We start from the raw sequence: 26,395 nt of genomic DNA, 5'->3' as shown, positions 1-26,395 counted from the left end.
TTCGGATCGGCAGATCCGAACAGTGTTCGCTCATCTCTACTCTTAAACATAGAATGAGAAGAACTGAAATAAATACAGAAGGTCATAGCTAGATCACAACTAGCTGCTTATAAAAGTGGTGAAAAAGCAGAAAATGTTGGCCAGAACTAATACTGTTCCTTGTTTCGGCAGGAGGTATTACGCATGACACCTTCCAGAAAGAACTGATGTGTTTTGATCCAGATACTGACAAATGGACTCAGAAAGCGCCCATGACTACAGTACGAGGTCTTCACTGCATGTGCACCGTGGGAGACAAACTTTACGTCATTGGTGGGAACCATTTCCGAGGAACCAGCGACTACGACGACGTCCTGAGTTGCGAATATTATTCTCCTTCTTTGGACCAGTGGACTCCAATTGCCGCAATGCTGCGGGGACAAAGTGACGTTGGGGTAGCGGTTTTCGAAAATAAAATTTACGTGGTCGGTGGATACTCTTGGAACAATAGATGTATGGTAGAAATCGTCCAGAAATATGACCCCGAAAAAGACGAATGGCACAAAGTTTTTGATCTCCCAGAATCCCTCGGGGGTATCAGAGCTTGTACTCTTACAGTTTTTCCACCAGACGACAACAGTGGTTCACCATCTCTGGAATCTCCGCTCTCAGCACCTTGAAGGAAGATCTTGTACTATCTTTGCACTGCATCAAGATTGGATTTATTTTCTCCATTTCCTTGAGATAGTATCCAATACGTTTGGCCAGCCGGATTTGGCGACTCCTCTTCTGTAAAGAGTTTTGTACTATTGATTTGGCTATAGGTTATTTAACAAGAATATCAAACTGTTTATTTAACATGGCCAAATGTATAAAAAAAAAATGGTTTGGTTAGGTACGTACACTCGCTATGGGATCCTGAGGTTTACAAACTTGAGAAGCGGTGGGAGTGGGCTGTAATAGTCCCGTCCTTTAAAATCTACCTGATCTTTACATGGCGACCCCCATCCCCTCTATTTAAAACTGACTATACAATGGCATTGTCTTCTACATTAATTTTTTTTTTTATATATTTATTTAAGCACCTTCTTAAGTGTCCTTTTAAAGGGCCAGTAGTGTCTTTCCATGAATGAGATCGATGTACATCAGTTTCCACCTATGTCGGCACCATCTGTAGCACAGACGTAAGGAAAGTAAATTCTTACTTGCTAAGCAATTCCTGTCCTAAAATGGTCTTTAGTTTGGGGATTAATGTTTTGTTAAGATGTTTGGTCACCTACAACCTGACCAGAAACATTCAGTATAGATACAAGCTTTGGGTTGGGCGATATCTTGAATTTTAGCACAACAAGTTATTCCTTACACCCTTCAAGTACTTGGTTCTTATTGGAGCTGTTTGCTTGGTGCCAAAGGTAGGATCAGATCCCTTCAGAGGAGACCAAGGACTCCCCTCTGCTCTGCTTTTAGCTGCCACTTTGGTCGTCCCCCTTTAGTCCCTGCGTTCGGACTGCAGAGGCGACATCATGTGCTTCATCCAGTCATCAAATCCCTGGCCTTAGTGGTGGTGTCACCGCGTACATTGGCCGCAACAATCACAGGAAGGTCATGAAACCACTGGGGACTACCAGAGTATAGATAGAGAATATCGATTGATTTATTATTTTATCCCTTTCTTTAATTTGTTTGGAAATTTATAGGACAGGCCGTGAATATCGGATCAGTGCAGGGCTGTCGGGATCAACGGGGGGCCACTACTATGCGGAAGCAGATGACTCTGTGCCCTGTTTAGTAGCCGGGCATCGGTACTGCAGCTCCTCTCCTATTGAGGTCAATGGTAGCCGGGCTGCACTACTGACACTCAGCTCTGCTATCTGATTCCTCCACCATACAAAGTATAGTTTAGACGTCGGAAGGGGCCTGGACCGCTGATCTGTGCGAGACCACCTGGATAGCCCATAAATTAAAAAAAATTTGCTGGCAAACACCTTTTTAAAAAGTGAGCGCTTGGGAATAACAAAAATTCTTCATTATTCCAGTAAGATTTGGTTAAAAATCCACAAAGATTCATTTTAGTGGACCCGGAGTACTGTGTATTTTAGGTCCACAGAGAGCTTTAACTCCCAGCCCTTTAGACACTGTTAGGGCTCGTTCACACGGGGCAAGAGGGGGTGGATTCTGACGCCGAATCCAGCTCAGAATCCGCCCCCTCACAATAGAGGTCTATGGAGACCGCTAGATTCCTTTTTTCCGTGAGCGTCATGTTCCGGCTAATGGAAAAAAGAAACGAGCTCTCCTTTCTTCAGGCGGATTCTGCGGCTGAGTCGGCCTCTGCGTCCTCCTCGCGACACCACCCTCAGGACTAGGCCCATTCATTTGAGCCTACTCCGGAGGGGGAAGCCGCCACTGTTGGAAGCCATGACAGTCGTGGCAAGCGCATTTAGGTCCAATTCTGATGCGGCATCAAAATCAGGACCAAAATACACAGCACTTATCCCCGAGTGAACTAGCACCAAGTTCGCTGTAAAAATGTCTGCAACTATCCCATTCATCTGAATAGTGCGCCAAGTGCTCGCAGCCAAAACAACCCCGTTCACATGAATTGATGGTATTTGATGTTCCAGATGAAGCTGCCACATGTGAATATCCTTGAAAGCTTTGACGCTCATGTGAAGTTTTTGATGCCTTTTTATTCTATTTAGCCAAAGCTGGAGATGAATGTAAAAAAAAAAAAAAAAAAAAAAAAAGCAAGTGTGTTTCTTTTAAAATGTTTATTCCTTTATGATCCATTCCTATGTTTGGCTGAAAGCGAAAGTGCATCAAGGACTACATGTGTGGATTTGCTGTAAGAGGTGAAACGGGAGACAAGTTTGGGAGTTGTACACAGTACAGCCAAAAGACAGACAGATATTAAAAAATAAAAAAATTCTTCGCCCTCTACCCCTCTGCTGGCACAGCAGGATGAACAGAGTAAAACACTTGTACTAATTCAGTTTCTATAGCAGATGGAGCTTTGGTATGTGCCATGTGCTGGACTCTGACTTGGTATATATTGTTATTATATTGTCATACCCCATAGGTGGCTGTCGGCTGAATGCTGCTTCATCCAACTATTCCTAATTTTTGACTGCCACCCCCTCCCCAATCCAATGCACGTATACACTTAGCTAGACAAGAATAAGCTGCTGCCAGACATACCTGTAGTGGTGGTTCATCTCCCTGGAGGATCAGGCAGGTTGCCCATTCCTTATTTCCCCTGACCTCTACCATAAGAGGACATGTACATAAGGTGGCTAGTTGGCTAGAATGGCCACCTTGAGTCCAGTATATTACACAGCTATCGGACACATGGCAGCTATGCTCGAAGGCGCTTGAGAGGAGGTGCAGTTGACTGGAGCCCTTAGGAACCTTTGGCTATTGGAATTCATTGATGCCCAATTCACATCAGCGTTCAGGTTTCCACTTGGACTCCCCAAATAAAAATAAAAAAAAGCGGTTATCTAAGCAAACCCACGGGCCCCATGGACTGTAATGGGGTTCATGTGGTTTCCACACAAAAAAATGCGAAGCGGAAAGTGCTTCTTGTAGGATTTTTCTCTTCGCCTATATCATAGGGAACGGCCCGAGCGCAGATGTGAACCGGCCCTAACATTGCACTATTACAAATCTTTCCGGAAAACAGTACAAAATATATTCTATACAAGACCTCCGAGTCCTCATCTCCTCTGCTTATTTCCCTCCATCTCTCGTAGGGGTTGTCACCTGTTTCCCAAAATTTCTGCAAGGCAAATTTGTATACCTAAGTGAAGTCTACCAAAACAGATGTGCCCATCTAAGAATCTGGAGTAGAACTGGAGACCCCTCTATCAGCAGAGCTTTAGGAAAAACGAAAAGAATTGAGAATGGAGATCATTTAGTGGGATAAAGGGAGTCTGTCCTCTGAAATCTCAGGAGACCTTGATGGGTTTGGTACGGATTGGCCTCCATTAAAGTCAACTTCAGTGCGGAATCTGAAAACTTAGTTTCGGGGACTTTTTATTTTATATTCCCGTTAAAATTATGACCTGGAAATTTGCAATGGAGTACACCCTGATGTTTTCTGGGGTGCTGCTGCTGAGGGGTCACGATCCATGGTGCATAGGGATAACCTTTTATATTGAGCAAAGAGAAGAACACCCAGCAAGAGAAATCTTTAATGTCAATGTCTACCCCTCAAAGTGCTAAGGTTGTACTGATTCAACAACACGTGGATGAAATTGGGTCCTCCAGCTCCACCCCCCTCCCAATCTTTTATCCAAAGAGTGTCTATACCTCTGGAGGACCCAGCTTCAGACAGAGCATTGATTTCAGTAGACAACCTTGTAGTGCTTCGTGTTTCCTGTAGGGGCGCTGCAGACACGTGCCGCTAGATTCCCCACAGAACAGTTTGGGGCTCAGCACTGGGATACCCTATAACCCCAAGCAGATTGGCCCACTTTGACGTCACATAAAACCATCTTCGACTTACACAAGGGCCCAAATTCCAAATAGTGACCAAAATGATCTAGTATTCTGGAGCAAACAGTGTTGAAGGACAGTGCAATGTGGACCAGCGTTTGATGGCATTGGTTTAACCTTGTTTTATAACTAATATTTAGTAATATTTTGGCCCCCTTGATTCTTTGTGCTACTACTGGCTCTTTAAACGGCCCCTTCACTTTTGATGTGCTACATATTCTATACGAGAGAAGAGCATATATAGCAATTCCTTTAATATGATATTAATGGGGGTCTTTATATTCCTTACAGCTGTCCTGTCCTGAGAACCATCAGATGATCATTCACGGCCTATGGGAAGCAGTTTATAAAAGGATACAAGACTGCCTTAAAGGGATGGTCTGGGACTCTCTCGATTGCTGTAGCCCCAAGCAGACTGCCGTAAATTGTATAGTGGCTATGATTGGTATTGCAGCTCCGCACCATTCATTTGAATGGGACCGAGCTGCAGTTTGGCCATGTGAGCAATGAACATGTCACTGGCTGGAGAGATCAGTTTCATAGTCCCGGAGTACCCCTTTAAGCTGGCCAAACCTGCTGATTTCCGTGGAATAGGCTGGCCATCTTATGGTCAGGGATATGTTGGATTTCGGCATACTCTCATGGACATAACCTGCCTCAAGGAGGTCCTATACAGCAAACGTACACCTGGTTGGCCATGCTGAGTGTATATATATATGTGTGTGTGTGTGTATATATATATATATATATATATATATATATATATATATATATATATATATAATATATATATAGGGGTGGCCGGGAGGGATAGCTGTCAGCCAGAATGGTTGTGTCTGCCATTGTGACTTACCTCCATTTAAGTGAATGAGGCTGAGCTGCAGTACCAAGCATAGCCTATTGACAAAAGAGGCGCTCTTTCTGGACAACCCCTTTAAAGTCATATTAGGGAATTGCTATACGGATACCAAGTGTTGTGGTAAGTACCACAAAAGGTTGAGGCACTGCTTATTCTAGTCCTACAATAACACATTGGGATCTGCTACAATTCTCTTCTCTTCCATTATACGATATAATGGTTTGGTTTTACGACAACTGGCCGCCCTTTCCCGGTACGGATAGAAGACTGGTTAGGATTGCGTGCGTTATCCACTCCGGTTATCTACGTTATACAAGAACAAGGGTATGGTCCTACTTTTGGGAGGTTTTGGAGTGAGCTAAGGGCTTGATACAATAAGGTACAAATGAATTGATGTGACCAAGAGGTTATAACCTCGCCGATACCTCCTCTGCCCTCACGTCTGAATACGTTACATCTTCATTTCTCCATTGTACGGTCTCTGGGGTTATTTAGCACAAGATGCAGCTAAGACGGGAGCTGTTTCCTGATCCAATTGACTCTCATGTTTTATCTTTATTTGTTCAATAATAAAAAGAAAAAAAATTCTTTAACTGCAATAATCGAGCGTGAGATCCTTCATTAATACCGCGCGCGCTATATCCTCGTGCCTCGCTGTTGCCTGGATACGTCCTCCCCTCTGTTTGTGGGTTAGCTAGCTCCATTTGCTAGGAAACCGAAGCACAAATGGGTACAGTGACCTACATTCCACATACTCTGTGTGCGCGCTGTATTAAGCTTGCAGAACACTGCGGTAGAAAGTGTGAAGATTGTTATAGCAGCAGACGGATTTTTTTATTTTTTTTTTCTGACAATATTGCACTTTGGTTTTTTTCTAGTAATCAATTTCCTTAAAAAAAAAAAAAAAAAAATGTCAATGAAAAAATTTTGATTCAGTTCTGTCAATGCAAAAAAAAAAATAAAAAAATAAAATATATATATATAGATAGATAGATATTGCAACCAAAATATGAGCGTTTTGTACCTGTCCGTGGTGAATCCGTTTTTTTTTTAACCAGACACAAAGTCCTGCATGTCCGATATAAAAAAAAAAAAAAGTTTCGCCGTGTACAAAATACTCATGGGCGCTCACTTTTCAAATCCATTCACTTGAATGGGTTTGAAAACGGACTGCCGGATTTCCGTCCCCTGTCCAGTTTCTTGGGGCAGAAGATGGGAAACCTGCCGGATTACTTAAAGTGCACACGGGCACAGATGTTAACCCCGCTCTAATTAGCATATGAATAACGGACTTATTCGAACACTACTGAGGCAATTTACATACAAAAGGTAGGTGTGGAATAGACTTTCTAAAGCCTGTGCAAGGATGTGGTTAAAAATTACTTTTGCCAATGATAAAGGGATTCTACCATTAAAAATCAATTTTTTCTTAAGACGTCGGAATAGCCTTAAGGGTGAATTCACACTACATAATCGCCAACTTATTCTGAACATAAAACACGTTCAGAATCGTATAAAGCAGCTCCATTCATTTCTATGGGAGCCGGCATGCGAGCGCTCCCCATAGAAATGAATGGGCTGCTTTTTTCACTATGAGCAGTCCCATTGAAGTGAATGGGAAGTGCCGGCGTGTATGGCTCGGCATGAGCAGAGCTTGCCGTATACGCCGGCACTTCCCATTCACTTCAATGGGACTGCTCGCAGTGAAAAAAGCAGCCCATTCATTTCTATGGGGAGCGCTCGCATGGCGGCTCCCATAGAAATGAATGGAGCTGCTTTATACGCGCCGATTCTGAACGTGTTTTATGTTCAGAATAAGTTGGCGATTACGTAGTGTGAATTCACCCTAAGAAAGGCTATTAGTCTCCTACCTTTAGAAGTCGTCTCCGGCCCGCAGTTCAGTAGAAATACTGGCTTTTACCGGTATGCAAATGAGTTCTCTCGCAGCACTGGAGACGTCCCCAATGCTGCCAGAGAACTCTCTCCAGCGACTCCTCCATCTTCAACAGCAACCGCCTCTTCTGTCATCTTCTTCCGGCTGGGTTCACACTCCGCTCTTGTGCGCATGCGTAGTACGCCCCTGTGGTTCTATGGAGAACTACAGGAGCGTACTGTGCATGCGCGCAAGTCGGTCTCCAAAAAATGGCCGGCATGTGCACTCTGCTCTGCTTACGTCTCGATGGCATCAGAGCGTGACCCCAGCCGAAAGAAGACGAAAGAAGAGGCAGTTGCTGTTGAAGATGGAGGTGTCGCTGGGACGCGCCCCCCCCCCCCCCCCAGTGCTGTTTGAGCGCTGGGGTCTGCCCCCAGTGCTGCAAGAGAAATCATTTGCATACCGATAAACACCGGTATTTCTACTGAACAGTGGGCTAGAGACGACTTCTAAAGGTAGGAGACGAATAGCCTTTCTTAAGGCTATTCTGACGTCTTAACGAGAAAAAATTAGATTTTTAATGGTAGAATCCCTTTAAATCCTTGTATTATATCTTTTAATAATGTCTGGTTTTTCTTTTCAGTTTTTTTTACTTTGTGCTAAATGCAAATTTCTACCTGGAAACTAAGCTGAATGTGAAGAATCTGCTGCTTATAATGATCCTGGTTAATGCTCTTAATTGGGTGATTAACACCTTAATACGCCCTGCAGTCCTGATCATAAAGTGAATAATTAACATGCATGTATTGGGTATTACTTTTTTAAGCATTACCTCCCGTGCCCCTTAAAACCTCTTACAATATGGACCTTGTTGGATAGATCTAAATTCGTAATCTATAAAAATAAATGCTCTACGCTCAGTATTACTTCTATGTACGTGCGGGCCGCAGACGTCATGCAGATCAAATGTGGCAGATCAATAGGAAACTTACACTTCTGCATCCTTTGCTTCCTTCTTGTTGTGAGATGGAGAGTACGCCTTTCACATGACAGTCTGTGTGCTCTAGAGTGACCTCCAGAATAACAACTATGTCATTTCAATACAGTAGATCTTCAGCCATATGGGAGGTCACTCCTATGTCACTATGACACAGTGAGATTAATTCATATAGCGGAGTTCAGTCCTGGAAATATTGCCCACACGGACTGGTTTTTCCCTGGGCAAGACTTTGTTGTGTGTGTGAAAGTGGCCTAAGTGAGAGGGCAAGTTTAAGTATATTACCTAGGCCAGGTTGTAGGTCTGTCTGGGTGTCTGTAAAGTTAAAGGGATCCTATAATTCGATACCCCTTTTTTTTCCCCTAACACGTAAGAATAGCTTTAAGAAAGTCTATTCTTCTCCTACCTTTAGATGTCTTCTCCGCACCGCCGTTCGGTAGCAATCCGGGTTTTTTTCAGTATGCAAATGAGTTCTCTTACAGCACTGGGGGCGTCTCCAATGCTGCAAGAGAACTTTCCAGCGTCGCATCTTCAGAGCTGACTGCGCATGCCCGCGGCCTCAACAAAATGTAGCTTATTCAGTAAGCTGTGTAAGCGGTCATTTTCTTGTGGCCGCTTACACAGCTTACTGAGTGAGTGGCCATTTTCTTGTGGCCGTGGGCGTGCGTAGTCGGCTCTGCCCGAGGCCTAGAACAGGGGTCCCCAACTGCCGGTCCACGGACCAGTACCGGGCCGCAGGGCATGTTGCACAGGTCCGCGTACCAGCGGCGAGGAGTCAGCAGCTGCTGTGGAACCAGCGACTGTCCGGGGTTGAGCCAGGACCCGCCACAACACTGACGCTTGGTTGTTGCTCATGAGGATAAGGTGAGCAAAGTGCAGGGTTGAGCTGGGACCCGCTATATGTCCGGGATTCTAGTACTATGCAGGACATGCAGCAGGTCTTGGCTCCACCCCGTTCTCGCCTACCAAACTTTGGGAAACTACATTACACGTCACTTGTCCCTGTGACGTGTAATGTAGCTGTAGTGAGGCTGTAGTGAAGTTAATAGCAGCATTAGGAGTGATATCCGTCATCAGTATCCATCTTCATAACAGTGTCTGTCATCAGTAGCCATCTTCATAACCTGCAGTGTCCGTCAGTTTGCACTTTCTCTTGTGTTTTCATATGTACATGATTCTAATCTACACCCCCATGCTAAACCCCGCCCCCATCCACACCCCTTCCCACCCCCACCGGGCCATAGAAAAATTGTCTTGTTGAAACTGGTCCTTGGTGTAAAAAAGGTTGGGGGCCACTGGCCTAGAAGATTGAAACCCAGGACAGAAGACGACACAGGGAGAGGGCATTCCAGAAGAAGATGGAGGCGGCACTGGAGAGTTCTCTCGCAGCATTGAGTACACCCCTAGTGCTGCGAGAGAACTCATTTTTATACAGAAGAAATTTCTACCGAAGAAAAGACATCTAAAGGTAGGAGAAGAATAGCCTTTCTTAAGGCTATTCCTACGTGTTAGGGAGAAAAAAAAGGAATCTAATGATAGGATCCCTTTAATAAATTCCTGTGATTACAGAAGCCTCAGCAATGGTTAAAGCAAGCAGATGGTCTTTTCTTTAGACCAATATAAAGAGTGATCTTAATCTCGCAAGTTTCTGACAAAACGGACAAGGATGTAGCTGCAACTCCACTGTACCTGCAAACAGTGATCAATAACATGCCAGCTCAGAAAAAGGAGCGGTCTGCAACACTGATCATCATAGGGGAAAAACATTGTGAAGTTATATATTTCACTGGTGATATGGTTTCATCAGATATGTTGGAGTTTGATATACCTTCGAGTCACTGTAGCCTGAGTATACACAAAAGGATCCATCCGAATCTGAGCCTACGGTTTTGTTTTTGTTTCTTTTTTTCTCTATACTGCTCACAAAAAGCAAACTGAAAAATAACATACATAAATAACCGTTTGGGGTTTTTCTTTGGACACATTCTTCCTGTAAGATGCTGATTCAGCTTTTCTCCGTCTGGTTGAGGTTCAGATTGTCTGCCCCTCTCTAACCCCCGTTGAAGCTGTGATCCCCACATTCAGACCATCATTGTGCTCTATTGTAAACTACAAAAGGTTGAAGACTTATGAGATATATATATGTGTATATATATATATGTACACACACATTTGTGTGACCGTCCTTCTTAGCTTTCATCACTTCTTCCAGGTACACTTGCAGACTTTTTTTTTCTTCTAATTTTGAAAGCATTCTTACTTTAGGCCAAGCTCCACGTGGTCTAAATGCCAGGCCAAAAACTGCAGCGTCTTACAGTCCCTGCAACCTGGATGGCATTCACACACTGCCGAAAAATGCTGCAATTTCCAATATCATTGCATATCTGGAAATCACAGCATGTCAATTCTACCTACAGAAACACCGGCGGTTTCCCTATAGGTATAACTGAAGCAGAAAATCCACAGAGGGAAAATTCTTTCAGTGAAAGCGCTGCAGGAAAAACAGCAATGCAATTTTGCGTTGGTTTTTCTAGCAGCGCTTTTTCTCCAAGAGCCACTATGTGGAGCCTTAGGGTGCATTCACACGATGTAATGTGGCACTGATCCTTGTACAATAACTTGTGTAAGAACCAGCGCTGCAAAACAGAATCCCATTGACTGCAATGGGTTCCATTCAGCGCATGTAACACATTGAAATCAATAGGAGACTTTTTAACCCATTGATTTCAATGTGTCACACGCGCTCAACGGAACCCAATGGGATTCTGTTTTGCAGCGCTGATTCTTACACGAGTTATCTTGCAAGAATCAGTGCCGCGTTACATCGTGTGAATGCCCCCTTAAAGCGTTTTCCAATCCTGCCTAAAGCTTTGTCACAGCTAGAGTCTGACCACTAGGGGCGCCAGCAATTATTACTCCTTTATGTGAATTACTCCATTGACTTTTATGGGGCTAAAGTGATCGCGGAGTCCACTGCTCCATCAGTCCCAAAGAGGTGAGTGGAGGTCAAACAAACGGGGGCTTTGTTTCGTGACTGCTGGGAGTTTGTGGTCAGACCTCCTCCAATCTGACACTTATATCCTACAGTCCTATGAAAAAGTTTGGGCACCCCTATTAATCTTAATCATTTTTAGTTCTAAATATTTTGGTGTTTGCAACAGCCATTTCAGTTTGATATATCTAATAACTGATGGACACAGTAATATTTCAGGATTGAAATGAGGTTTATTGTACTAACAGAAAATGCGCAATATGCATTAAACCAAAATTTGACCGGTGCAAAAGTATGGGCACCCTTATCATTTTATTGATTTGAATACTCCTAACTACTTTTTACTGACTTACTGAAGCACAAAATTGGTTTTGTAACCTCAGTGAGCTTTGAACTTCATAGCCAGATGTATCCAATCATGAGAAAAGGTATTTAAGGTGGCCAATTGCAAGTTGTTCTACTATTTGAATCTCCTCTGAAGAGTGGCATCATGGGCTACTTAAAACAACTCTCAAATGATCTGAAAACAAAGATTGTTCAACATAGTTGTTCAGCGGAAGGATACAAAAAGTTGTCTCAGAGATTTAACCTGTCAGTTTCCACTGTGAGGAACATAGTAAGGAAATGGAAGACCACAGGGACAGTTCTTGTTAAGCCCAGAAGTGGCAGGCCAAGAAAAATATCAGAAAGGCAGAGAAGAAGAATGGTGAGAACAGTCAAGGACAATCCACAGACACCTCCAAAGAGCTGCAGCATCATCTTGCTGCAGATGGTGTCACTGTGCATCGGTCAACTATACAGCGCACTTTGCACAAATAGAAGCTGTATGGGAGAGTGATGAGAAAGAAGCCGTTTCTGCACGTACGCCACAAATAGAGTTGCCTGAGGTATGAAAAAGCACATTTGGACAAGGCAGCTTCATTTTGGAAACAAAAATTGAGTTGTTTGGTTATAAAAAAAGGCGTTATGCATGGCGTCCAAAAAGAAACAGCATTCCAAGAAAAACACATGCTACCCACTGTAAAATTTGGTGGAGGTTCCATCATGCTTTGGGGCTGTGTGGCCAATGCCGGCACCGGGAATCTTGTTAAAGTTGAGAGTCGCATGGATTCCACTCAGTATCAGCAGATTCTTGAGAATAATGTTCAAGAATCAGTGACGAAGTTGAAGTTACGCCGGGGATGGATATTTCAGCAAGACAATGATCCAAAACACCGCTCCAAATCCTCAGGCATTCATGCAGAGGAACAATTACAATGTTCTGGAATGGCCATCCCAGTCCCCAGACCTGAATATCATTGAACATCTGTGGGATGATTTGAAGCGGGCTGTCCATGCTCGGCGACCATCTAACTTAACTGAACTTGAATTGTTTGTCCAAAATACCTTTATCCAGGATCCAGGAACTGATTAAAAGCTACAGGAAGCGACTAGAGGCTGTTATCTTTGCAAAAGGAGGATGTACTAAATATTAATGTCACTTTTCTGTTGAGGTGCCCATACTTTTGCACCGGTCAAATTTTGGTTTAATGCATATTGCGCATTTTCTGTTAGTACAATAAACCTCATTTCAATCCTGAAATATTACTGTGTCCATCAGTTATTAGATATATCAAACTGAAATGGCTGTTATAAACACCAAAATATTTAGAACTAAAAATGATTAAGATTAATAGGGGTGCCCAAACTTTTTCATAGGACTGTATGTATAGGGGATGTGGTTTTCATGGGGGGAAAAAACCCTTTTCTTAGTTATTTTATCATCCTAGTATGGATGGCAGTCGTATTCGGTATAGTTATACTCTAGTAGGTCTGATGGTACCAGCGCCACGTACAGGACTACATACAGAATATAATGAATATGTATGAGGTAAGTCATGAACTATTTACTTTCACTTATGGCACTTTTCTGAAAATCCATGCGGTTCTATAAAATTCAGTCTATAGCTTCTATGGGTCTCCTCTCAAGAAGTCTCTTTCATGCTGTGCTTTGAAATACTACAAGTCCTCAAGGAAACCCCAAGCTGTTCTGCTCAGGGGTCTTACCCCTAGAGGTGGTAATCTCAAGAAGTCTCCGTCTCTTCATAGTTTATTTATTCTCAGCTGATATCTTGTGAAACATGAAGTAACCCGTCCCATTTCTTAAATTACGACTCGAAAGATGCAAGTATGTCCTAAGCCAGCGTTTCTTGGAATTTCCACTGCGGTCGCGCTCCATAGTACATCATGTTTAGATTGGTTGTGTCGAGCCTTTGCTTTTAAGTTAAATGATTTGTGGTCTTTTAACATCAAAGCCAGTCGGCTGTACTAGTGGCTACTGGATAGAAAACCTCGCTCTGTTACTAATCCATTACGGGCGTTGTATTTTAGAAATGAGATTGGAAAACTGTATTTTCGTACCTAGTTTTTAGAAAGCCCGAATTTCAAGACATTTTAATATTCGATGCAGTCCGATGCAAAGGCAGTATCACGGTGCCTGGAATTATGTTATAGGATTTTTATATGGAACAGGCTAATTCAGTTCAAAGGCGCAGAAGTCGTAATTTAGTTCCTTTGGGACCGGCTGATATACTGCAGTGTTTGCCGGTTCCATTTGCACATAAACCCAGTCAGTGTTGGTTATAATATACCAGTTGACTAGAGATGAGAGAGTAGTATTTGATCGAATACTACGGTATTCGAAATATTCGTACTCGATCGAATACTACCAGCTATTCGCAGTAAATATTCAATTCAGAGCCATTGTTGATTGGCCGAATGCTATACAGTATATAGCATTCGGCAAATCAACGCTGGTTCTGCAGCAGGCTCGTCCTTGCTAGTCAGGAGAGTTGGCAGCTTGCTGTTACGAGGGAGCTTATTTTTTCTCATAGGAATGCATTGACCAGCGTTGATTGGCCAGTGTACAGCATTCGGCCAATCAACGCTGGTTCTGCCGGAGGCTCGTCTGTGAGGAGGCGGAGTCTAAGATCAGACCACAGCAGTCTCCATTGTGGTCCGATCTTAGACTCCGCCTCCTCACACGAGCCTCCGGCAGAACCAGCGTTGATTGGCCGAATGCTGTACACTGGCCAATCAACGCTGGTCAATGCATTCCTATGAGAAAAAATAAGCTCCCTCGTAACAGCAAGCTGCCAGGTCTCCCAACTAGCAAGGATGAGCCTGCTGCAGAACCAACGTTGATTTGCTGCAGGCTCGTCTTTGCTAGTCGGGAGAGCTGGCAGCTTGCTGTTATGAGGGAGCTTACATTTTATCAGCGCAACTGCAAGCACTGTGCAGTTAAAGTGCACGGACCCCATAGACTATAATGGGGTCCGTGCACTTTAACTGCACAGCGCTCCTCCTAAACACTCTCCTCTGGCTACTCATGGACTTGGTGACTCTCCTTTAGTCGAATAGTGGTTTCCCCTGAAACAAGCATTTTTTCCTCATAGACTATAATGGGATTCGATATTTGATCGAGTAGTCGAATATTGAGGCTCTACTCGAAATGAATATCGAATCTTGAATATTTCACTCTTCACTCATCTCTACAGTTGACCCATGAACCTTCCCAAGCAAGGTTATGTAGGAGGCAGCGGAGTATGCACATATAGCCAGAGAAAGCTCCGAGGAGCCACTGGGGTGCACAAATGCACTGTGCAAGTGGTGTATAAGACTAAGTTCATCACTGTCTATTGCTCTGATTCATCATAGGTTTGGAACAATGGACTGTAAAACTAATATAATGTAGGATGCAAATGGCGCACATCTGTCTACTATCATCTTTATTTTTCAGATAGAAGATGTGAACTTGCATAATAATTATCGCCATGTGGACTTGTAATGTGATTAAAGTAAGTGTCATAGTCAAGTATAATAGAGTTGAAATGCCACTTTAGGCTAAGGTCCCAAGGGCCGGAAACGCAGTGCTAAAGTGCTGCGAGAACAACCGCAGCGTGAACGCATCGTGGTTCTTACCGCAGCGCTTTGAACAGAAAGTTCACAGAGTTTTCCTCCGCGGACTTTCTGTTACCATTATATCTACGGGGAAGCCGCCAGTGTTTCCGTAGATATAATTGACATGCTGCAACTTTCAAACCTGCAACGGTTTTGGAAATCGCAGCATGTCCACTGGTTGGGGGGGAGGGGAAGTCGTCTTTTGATCGTCCGCCTCAGGCAGCATAGAGTCTAGGTTCACCACTGATTATAGTGTATGGTGTGATCCGTGAGAACAGGTAAAAAAAAAAAATAGAGCATGCTAGGCAACCGATTTCAATGTTCATAAGGGTAACTTGTCTAAAAAGTTAGTGACCCTTTAAGCTAGACCATGGCATCCTCCCTGGATATTTCTTTGAGCTGGGGCTTAGTAACCCTACAACCATCAATCCTACATCACTTACAAGTCAGTCTCATGTCATGTGTAACCAAATCACATTGCAAAAATATCGGGGGCGTAATCTACCCAGCAGCATAATGATATAATGCCAGTAGCAAGTGCAAAGTGGCGCCACACCTCCTATGGCATAACACTGACTAGCAGTAAATTACATTGCAGACGAAGTCGTGCGCTACTATATTAATTACCTTTACATTAATGAATGACATAGGACGGAACAATGAACTTAATGTCCATAATTTCGCCTGTATATTATTACAGGCTGTGCGGTTTTGCTGTTGCTGCGCAGCCTGAAATGATGCAACATTTCACTTATACAGAAGTAACACGCCAGCGGCCGGGGATGGATATGAGTCTGAAGTATCTACATGTGTTAGAGTGGAGTTGGAGGGAGTGCCCTGACCGAAAGGAACCAGTGCAGCTCCAAGGAGATTGTGAGGTTAATAGGAATTAAGTAGGGCAATGGAGGTGCCCCCTAATGCAGGGGTCAGCCCTCCAACTACTGTAAAACTACAATTCTCAGCATGCTCCATTCACTTCTATGGCAATTCCAAAAACTATATATGCTGAGAGTTGTAGTTTCACAAGTGCTGGAATACTGGCGGTTACTGACCCTGCCTTAATGTATATTGATCACCAGCTGCCACATGGACCATAGGAAATTGTAGAATGGAGGTTTCCATTGATTTTTATGGGATGATGTGGGCATGCTTTGTGACCTATGCAGAGGTCATTGTGGAGGGAGAGGGAGGAGGGGATACTGTGACATCACCTGTTATCAATGGTGGATACAGTATTATCTATATACTAACGTATGCCTGCGACTTCGTCTGCGTGTTGTTGGTGTCGATGATCCGCCGATATTCAGCAAATTGCTGCTGTCGATGGTTCGCCTGCAGCAGCGTTTCGGCAGCTCTCAAGCTGTCCTGCTGCTGAACTTGTTCCTCGCGCCGTACCTGTGATTATTCCGGTATCTCAGCAGCTGGCTGGGATGCCATATAATGAGTGTGTTGTTGGCATCGATGATAAACCTGCTCTGGCGTTTCGACAGCTCTCAAGCTGTCCTGCTGCTGAACTTGTTCCTTGCGCCGTGCCTGTTATTGTTCCGGTATCTCAGCAGCTGGCTGGGATGCCATATAATGAGTGTGTTTTTGGCATCGATGATCCAACTACTCTGGCGTTTTGGCTGCTTTATGAGCCACTTGACGCCTAGATTGTTCACTCCTCCTGAGCTCTGTTTGAGGAGAAGTTTGTGACTTCTGGCTACCTTCATAGCTCTCGGTGTTTTAGAATTTTGCCACAAATTAGATTTTCTTTTTCCAAGAATGTTTGTTTAAAATTTGCAAACTGCCAAATTGGATTAAAGGTGTTTTCCCATCTGCCTGGATCAGATTAGATATTATGCAAATGCTTGTACACAATGGACTCTGTGTGTTTACATAGAGAGAGATAACAGACCAGGCTTTATCAGCAAACTTCAATTAGCTGATTTGTCCTGCAGGCAAGAGAAGTTTAATATAGTATATGAACATAAATTCATAACAGTCGTGAAGCCATGTCATTTACCGGGATAAAAAGTAGCCTATGTGTTCATCTAGATTACAAACTATGTATGTGCTAAATTTCATCCAAATCTGTTCAGCCGTTTTTGCGTGATCGAGTAACAAACATCCAAACTTTCACATTTAGGATAAATACCTTGAATCTTGAAAACTGCAGGATTTCAGTATTGTTGAAAAGAACTGACATCGAAGACACAAAAACATTTTCGAAAAATTAACTTAAATTTTTTGTAAAACAATTGGTCGTTTTCGGATGCCACGTTGCCTTTCATATACATTTTCACTAGGTTTACTATAGATTGATTTATATGACTTTCTTACATTATGTTTCCTTTCCTCCTAAATATAGAAAAAGAAATCGGATAATTTTACGTGAGTGAAAACCATCTGTGCTACTCCAGCCATATCACACATTCAACGATATTATTAGGTTTCAGGCAAACTTGTCTCGGATCTCTTAAGCTTTGATTATATCAATCACAGAAAAGCTTTGGAGTCAACATGAAAAGTGCAACTTCAGAATTTGTGCTGAAAATAATCTCGTTCTATGTCTGTGCTGTATCCAGTAGTAAAAGCAAAGCTGTAAAGCGGGACACCTCCGAGCCGGGACAGGCTTACCTAATATATGTCTCATAAAAAATCACATTAAATCAGGATTTTTTAAAAAAAATATTTTTGAATTTTCTCAGTCTGGCCATACATATTATATTTGTGTTGCTTTTAATTGTACTTGGCCAAAAATATCAGCTTTTGGAATGATCGTCAAACACTGACCCACAGTATATGACCCCTTTTTCTTGTCCTCCACAGTATATATGGCCTCTTTTTTTCTTTTTTTTTTGACCCCCATAGCATATGACCCCTCTTTTTTATGGCCCCCAAACAGTATATGGCCTCCTTTTTATGCTGCCATACAAAGTATATGACTGGGGGGTGGCATTCTTTAATCGGACAATACTTTTTACCCTTCTGATGTTGTCCTTAGGCAGCGCCTCATGGAATAAACTGGGGATAAGCATTTTTCTTCGAATTGGCCACTGCTTATTGTATTATTGCAATAGGTAGCAGCCAACAATTTTTACTCGCCCATCCTTGTTCTTGGGCAGGCTGATCTCTGCTGCCACCTTCAGGGTGTGCTGTGGCTGACATTGAAGTGCTGTGCCGCCTAGAAGTGGCAGCGGAGTCAGCCTGCACAGGATCGTGGATGGGTGAGAAAAAAGTATCGGCCGCTACCTATTGCAATAATACAATAAGTAGTGCCCCTGTCGCAGCTGGGACTACAGTGACCCCTGTTGTTGCACCAGTGAGAGCAGCTAAAAGTTGTAACATTCGGCAGATTTATTAAAGACATGCACAATTACTGGTGCAAATTATTGTTGGAATTGTACACCAGCTAAGGGTGGGTTCACACCTGCGCCCAGTCTCTGCTTTAGGCAATCCAGCGGGTTTACGTCTTCTGCCCCAAGAAACTGGACAGGAGACGGAAACCCGGCAGTCAGTTTTGAAACCCATTCATTTGAATGGGCTTGCAAAGTGCACACCCGTGAGCATCTAGTGCCTCTCTGCGGCAAAACGTTTTTTTTTAACCGGACAAAAAGTTGGACATGCAGGACTTTGTGTTCGGTTAAAAAAAAAACCTTGTGTCCGTGGAAAGGCAGAAGACGCCCTCGGGTGGTCAATTTGCAAACCCATTCAAGTGGATAGGTTTCAAAACTGACTGCCGGGGTTCCATCTTTTGTCCAGTTTCTTGGGGCAGAAGATGGCAACCCGCCAGATTGGCTAAAGCAGAGACTGGGCGCTGGTGTGAATCCGCCCTAAGAGATTGCATAAGGAGCTGTTTTTCATGGTGAGCTGCTCCTCATACATTGTATCACTTGCACTAAATTGATGCAAAACCTAATTTTGCAACTTTTTGATACATGAATTTTGATAAGTTCCTCCACTAACTGTTCAAATTTCTAACATGATATGCTAGCTGCCTCCTGCCACCAGTAGGGGACAGTACTGTATATGGTCTTATCATGATGTTCTCTGTATATACAGTATGCAATAAGACCGTGAACTACTGCCAGCTGCATTTAACCAGAATTTGTTCTGTCTGTACAAAGGATTTGTCTCAATAACAGTTGTCAAGGACAGATATTCACTTTATAGATTTTGAAAATAATGTGAGTTATATAATGTGAATTTATCACTATAATAGTTACTTATGCAATCCCTATATGTAATAATACAGGCTGAGCTAAAGGAAGGACATGCTTTCAGGGCAGGGTGCACTTTCCGTGTAGGACATGGTAGTCCAGCAATAATTGGTACAGTATCCTTGTACTCCAGTCACCATAGGATAACACTAATATTTCATCTGTTATCTCTTCCCTAATTCAATATTCCATCTCTGCTTTTCGTGCCTTTTCCTGGGGCATTGTCCGAGCCGGCGCAGAGCTCTGAGTAGGGAGTACGTAGAGCATCATTTGCATTCTCACAGTGACGTGGACTACATTGGATGTGTTTTTTGGTTTATACGACTCTCTCAATCTGCTATGAATATGAAAGAAACACAATCTGTGTATGACACATAATCCAACTTTTTGTCTTGTGTTCACTCATTGCACTTTAACTGTAAGTGATCATTGATCCTTTTTTTGTTTCCATGTGTCCGCTTGGTGACAGTGTTCTACACTATGTTTTATACTGTAGATAGGTTCCTAGGAGCCCTGACAGTGTCATACACTATGTTTTATAGATAGGTTCCTAGGAGCCCTAAGAGTATGCTACACTATGTTTTATAGATTTTTTTCTTATTTTCTTATGGTAGAGTTGGAAGGGACCTCAAGGGCCATCGGGTCCAACCCCCTGCGAGTGCAGGTTTTCCTAAATCATCCCAGCTATATGTTTATCCAGATTCCGCTTGAAGATTTCCATTGATGGAGCGCCCACCACCTCCATCAATGGAAATCTTCAAGCGGAATCTGGATAAACATATAGCTGGGATGATTTAGGAAAACCTGCACTCGCAGGGGGTTGGACCCGATGGCCCTTGAGGTCCCTTCCAACTCTACCATAAGAAAATAAGAAAAAATCTATAAAACATAGTGTAGCATACTCTTAGGGCTCCTAGGAACCTATCTATAAAACATAGTGTATGACACTGTCAGGGCTCCTAGGAACCTATCTACAGTATAAAACATAGTGTAGAACACTGTCACCAAGCAGACACATGGAAACAAAAAAAGATAAGGTGCTCTAACAATTGATAGGTTGTATTTGGTATTGCAGTTTACATCTATGGATGTGAATTGGGCTAAAGTGCAATACCCCAACTATTCTTTTTTTTTTTTTTTTAGTTCCAGATCATGGTTTTGGCTAAGCACAGTAGCATCAAATTAAATTAAAGAGGTTGTACCCACAAAGTGTAATACATGAACAGCAAAGTAGATTTTAAAAAACCTGATCTACACTGTGGAGATTTTATATGTAGAAGTTGAACTTTGCTGCATGTCAATTTCTTTTGTGAATTTTACTTTTTGTAGAAGGGTGAAATCTGCAGCAAATCCAGAAAGAAATGTGAAGGTTTGTGGCAAAAAAAAATCCACTCTGTGTGCAGGTTGTTTTAGGTTTAACTAGTAGTGATAGGTCCATGTCTCTAAATGCAAGGACTAGCCCTTCCCACTAGTGATAGGGATTGTGGCTATTGTTTAGGCTGGACATAGACTGCCCCCTACTTCTCAGAGAGAAAGTTATGCATAACTTATAGAAGTACAAGCTAAATGTTCTGATATAGTCTTCAAGCAGGGAGGGGAAAGTAATTAGATAATCCCCTTAAGCCTATTTACAGCTTAACTGATATGCCAACTTTTGTCAATGAGGTTACAGCAGAAGCTGTACTGTATTCTAAAGGGCATGCATGGATAACAAAGTCTCAGCTGAATGATATGCACAGGGGATGCTATTACTAGCAGATAACTGCAATATTTGTGAAGAAACTTTTTTTTTAACTTTACAAAGTTGTACTAAAATGCATATTGTATTTGTATTGACACAACGACCCCTGCAAGGTTTAATCCGAACACTTACACTTTGTTCTATTGACAAACATGAAAAGAAAGTCACAAATACTTTGCTAAAAAGAAGACTATTAGTGGTTATTATACTGGAGCGCAGATTCTCAGCTGAAGCCTTGTCCCCATAGAAATAAATATTACTCCTGATGCATCCAGAAGAAATGAAGTTGTTAGTAGAACAATTATTCATCTACCTGTGCTAATTTTTTACCATGGCAACCTGCTCATGGGCTGAAAATAAACTGATTTTAAGCTAGATAGAAAGCATGTAATTTAGAAAGAAATTCAATGCAATTAATTACTGGCAAGAACACCGAGCGCGCCATATAGAGAATAACCTTAGTGGAAGAGTCAGTCTAGCACCTTAAATAAACCCTCACAGATGGATTGTCAAGTCTCACGTTCTTTTTTTCCATTGCCAATTCTACACCAAGCCTGTGGAGTCAGTAACGTACTTACCGTAGAGGCAGACCACACAACTTCTATGGGGTCTGTGGAGGGAGAGCTCCTGCTGCTGCTCCCTATCAATGATTCACAGATTTTTTTTTTTTTTTATCAATAGCCACCACTAGGGGGAGCTCAGAGCAAAGAGATTTTTACAACTTTTCATGTTATATATTAGTTGGCAACAGTTAACTGAATGTTTATCCCCCGTCACATCCCTGACCATGAATCGCCCATGAATGCCACAAACTGCCCACTTTAGACGTTCATTTTACCCAAATCACACCTTCTCTGGTGTTAGTAACACCTCTTGCACATTTTCTGAGGCTGTTGTCAACTATTCAAATGAGTTCCTCCTAGTGGAGGGAACAGGCAACCAGTTTTAGTGCTTATTTACAAGACAAGACTGTGAACAACCACTATTTTTAATGGCTCTGCCATTCACCTTTTCATGGCTCCATAGATTTGAGTCTATTGAGAGATCTGTGAAAGAGTATAGAATAGCAAGAATAGCACAGGATTTATTGTTTGCCAGATCGTTCATATGGACTTGTGAATAAACCCATAGGATTGCATTGATTATAATCCAGCCGTAATGGATGGGGCACAATGAAGATGACCGACACCACCGAGGAGTGCAGCAGAGTCGGGGATAGGTAAGTAACAGTGTTTTTTATGTTGGTATCCCCCCTGGGTCTCTGATTATTATACTCTGGGGTCTGAAAAGGGGCATAATACTATGTGCAGGGGCTACTATGGGGCATAATACTGTGTGCAGGGGCCACTATGGGGCATAATAGTTGTGCAGGGGCTACTATGGGGCATAATACTGTGTGCAGGGGCCACTATGGGGGATAATACTATGTGCAGGGGCTACTATGGGGCATAATACTGTGTTCAGGGGCCACTATGGGGCATAATACTGTGTGCAGGGGCCACTATGGGGCATAATACTGTGTGCAGGGGCAACTATGGGGCATAATACTGTGTGCAGGGGCCACTATGGGGCATAATACTGTGTGCAGGGGCAACTATGGGGCATAATAGTGTGTGCAGGAATGCTGGCGGGGGTTCCGTAGGTCGAGGTCTTCGACGTTGGGAAGGGGAGGGGGCCATGTCAAAAGTTTCCCACGGGGCCCCGCCATTCCTAGTTACGCCATACTAAAATTCTCTGATAAAATACGAAAGGGTACTGTAAACAAAGACCACAAGGACCACTAAAGTTTCTGTGCTAGTTCATTGCAGGACTGCACAGACTTGTAGTTCTTTTTTTATATAATTTTTATTGAATTTGCTTCCATTTTATGCGCTTTGGTTTCCTTACGGGAAATTTCCCATAGATGTATATGCAAGCACAGACCGGACGGACTCCACATGTATCACTCACTTGGTGTCATGGCACTTTCATTAATCTCCCTCTGATACACTACACTTGCTATGGAATTGGTTATCTTTGTCCCTTTCATTTCTTCGCCTTTTGAATCGGACCCGGCAGCCTATGAAGTTTCCATATTCCCAGGCAGAATGGCTGAATTCTATTGAATAAAAATAGTCTCCTTTACCGCTCTTCCCGCAGAATTATTTAATACACTATGTGAATTAGGTGTCCGTCAGAGCGTGACCCAAGGCTTGTCAACTCGTGAACTACATCAGCTGGAAGAAGTCTTTTATATGACAATACAGAGCGCTCCTATTTTCATAAATTGAGCCAATATGGTGTCTGGTTTAGAAGATTTCAATCAAAGGGAAATCTCGTAGAATGGTCGTGTTTCCACCAGGCACATGGGACGGTGATGAATGCCGAGCTTCTGTCTTAATCTGAAAGTAATGGAATGTAAAGGGTATTCATCAGAATAAAATCACCCAACCCAATGCTTTACAGTGTGGCAAAAATTATAAATCACGCTGCGGGGAAGGTTAGCCTTGATAGAATTCCTGCCGGTTATCCATCATTTTCAGTGGGAGTGGCATCTCCAAGGCACTACTGATGAATTGCCCAAAGAATAGGTTAGAAAAGAAGTTCTATTCTATTTTTTCATAAGCATTTTAATATAATGTACTATTGTATTTTCTCCTAGAAAAGGCATAACTATTCAAGGAGAGTTCACTGCAGGGACAGCCGGAGTGACACATGATTCATATCCCATATAAAAATGATAATTTGCCAGGCTTTATCATATACAAGCAGGAAGACGGAACATGCAGAGCAAAATATAGCTGCAGTTTTTGCTACGGTACACCTTGGCCAGAGAGGATAACCTTCACAACCCAAGTGCGCCAGTTACCCTTCAGTGCCCATGACCTTGTCAATGGTTTACCAATTATTCTTCATGGGGCTGCTTTTGCTGCTAACCACTGCTTATTAGGATATAGGTGTTGTGGAGATGCTCTGACCATCTAGTTACCAAAATCTAACACTATAAAAGATACTCACTTCCTTAATCTTGCCCATCTTCTGGCTTGGGTGGTGAAATGTCGCTACCAACTGCTTAATAACATGCGGCAGAATATTCTTTAAAAGGAAATATATATATATATATATATATATATATATATATATATATGTTTAAAAAAGGGACTTCCTACCCTTAGTTCACATCTGCGATGGTAATCCGTTCTGGGCAGTGTGCCAGTGAAAGCAAACAGACCCCATAGACTATAATGGGGTTCGTATACTTTGCGCGCACTGCCCACACGAATCATGCGGACATGAAAGTAGATCATGAAGTACTTTTCTGTCCAAATGTTCCTTGCAGACACTGCACGGAGAGCACACGGACCCCATTATAGTCTATGGGGTCCGTGTGTTTTCACATCACACCGCTTGCCAGTGCGTTTGGTATTCCGTTCGGGGGGTCCCCCTGTGGACTTACCCGAATGGATTACCAACACAGATGTGGACGAGGCCTTAATGACCCATAGCTTGAAAATGTTCTATTTAAGACTGAAATTTTGCATTGAGAATTGCCCCTTTATGATTTGATATTAGAGTGCTGCCTACTTGTCGGATTTTTCTGTAGATACTGTATTAGCTGTACTGTGGCATGTGACCCAACCACCCAACCATTTCTTTTTTTATTTCTTTCACAATATATATACTAGCTATACCCGCGACTTCGTCCATGGCCTCTAACTGTCTGCGTTCCCCACCTGCAGTGCCGCCCCGGACCCCCTGCATTTGCCATGTGGGCGCAGCAAGCCTGTGCAACACCAGTGCACTGATGAACCTTGACCTTGCGCCCTGCCGGCCCACTACCACTCCTCTTGCCCCTGGACTCTCCACTTTTTTCCCTACCCGCTCTCCCATTCGCTTGCTCCTGCCTTCCTCCCGAACCTGCGACTCCGGGCCCCTTCCCCCCCCTTCCCACACCACCTCTGCCACCCTGTTCCTACCCTGTTCCTGTTCACACCACCCTCCCCACCCTTCTGTCTACCCCTGCCGACCCCCAGGGCCCCCAGCGGACTCACCAGTCCACGCCACGCGCCGGGCTGCAGCGATGCTGGCATGTGCGGCTCTCGGCTGCCGGCACTCACGACGCCATGTTGTTCATGTCAGTGTGTGGCCGGCTTGTGGCTGTATAGCTCCTCCCCCGCAGTGGCCTGGCCCAATCGGAGCCCCGCGCCTGACGTGGTGACGTCATGTGAGGTCCTTCAGCTTGCACGGACCGCAAATTTGGTGCCCGCGGTTGGCAAACCCGGCAATATTCGTGGATTCTGAGGTGCCCATGTTCTTTTCTGGCTGACAGTCTATGTATGTGCGAAATTTCATTGAAATCCGTTCGGCCGTTGCGGCGTGATAGTGAAACAAACATCCAAACACACAAACATCCAAACACATATATATATATATATATATATATATATATATATATATATATACTGTATATATATATATATATATATATATTTTTTTTTTAAGGAACATGGCAGGGAGGTTGTTCCAAATATTTTGCTCTCATGTTATCCCAGACAGACTGGATGATATTGAGATCAGGGCTCTGTAGGGACCGTATCATTACTTCCAGGGCTCTTTGTTCTTCTTTACACTGAAGATCATGCCAGATATTGATTCAATTTATGTTTCTCTTTGGTTCATTCATTTCATTTTTTTCATTCACAAAAATAAACTATTAACACTTCTATTCTTGAAAGTGTTCTTACAGTTCTCGCGGCATTTTCTCCACCCTTACCTATGTTTGCACATTACTGTATAGACACACAACAATTTTTTCACAAGAAGAGGAAAGATACAATCGTTACTAGCATGGAAATTAGAATAAAGAGTCTTATTTTATTGGGGATCGCAAACGAGCCATTTGGTTAATTATTTTGAAGTCTCGTAATGGCAGAGCAAAAAAACAGCCCATGTCATTTACCCCATTCCAAAGCTTATTGGGTCCTCACTAGTCTCTCTTTTTTGGATGGTCCCATCTAGATGGAAAATTCAATGATATACCTGCTCAACCAAGCACCTGTGACTGGTTAAGTGGGCATTTCCAGGCTTGCCTTGTGTTTCCAGATGGAACCATCCAGGATGTGTCAGAATGGGAACGGGGCAGTGATCGATGGTGTGATTAGCAAAAAAAATATCAGACTGAACCATTTTAATATTCTGGCATATGCTAGAGATACTATAGGAATACACCTTAAACCTTTTGTGCTTTGGGACATATAGTATCACATTCATCAAATAACGTTATACATAAAAGGAACTAAACAGAACCACATTCACACCAACTATTACACAAAGTACAGT

The 26,395-nt window shown here is 43.0% G+C and overlaps 1 protein-coding gene across 6 annotated transcripts in view; it reads left to right on the top strand.

The window, feature by feature from the left end:
* Positions 1–5,399, top strand: part of LOC142184260 (kelch-like protein 13) — a 65,014-nt gene extending 59,615 nt beyond the window's left edge. For all 6 annotated transcript variants that reach the window (XM_075259033.1, XM_075259031.1, XM_075259032.1 and 3 more), the window contains one exon: positions 172–5,399. In XM_075259033.1, the coding sequence (XP_075115134.1) occupies positions 172–659 (488 nt within the window). In that variant the 3' untranslated portion in view covers positions 660–5,399. The remainder of the gene's footprint in view (positions 1–171) is intronic.
* Positions 5,400–26,395: the final 20,996 nt, after the last annotated feature.

The sequence above is a fragment of the Leptodactylus fuscus genome, chromosome 11 (genome assembly GCF_031893055.1).
Source record: "Leptodactylus fuscus isolate aLepFus1 chromosome 11, aLepFus1.hap2, whole genome shotgun sequence".
Taxonomy (NCBI): domain Eukaryota; kingdom Metazoa; phylum Chordata; class Amphibia; order Anura; family Leptodactylidae; genus Leptodactylus; species Leptodactylus fuscus.
The sequence above is the reverse complement of the archived record's forward strand: the minus strand, read 5'-3'. Positions and strand labels throughout refer to the sequence as shown.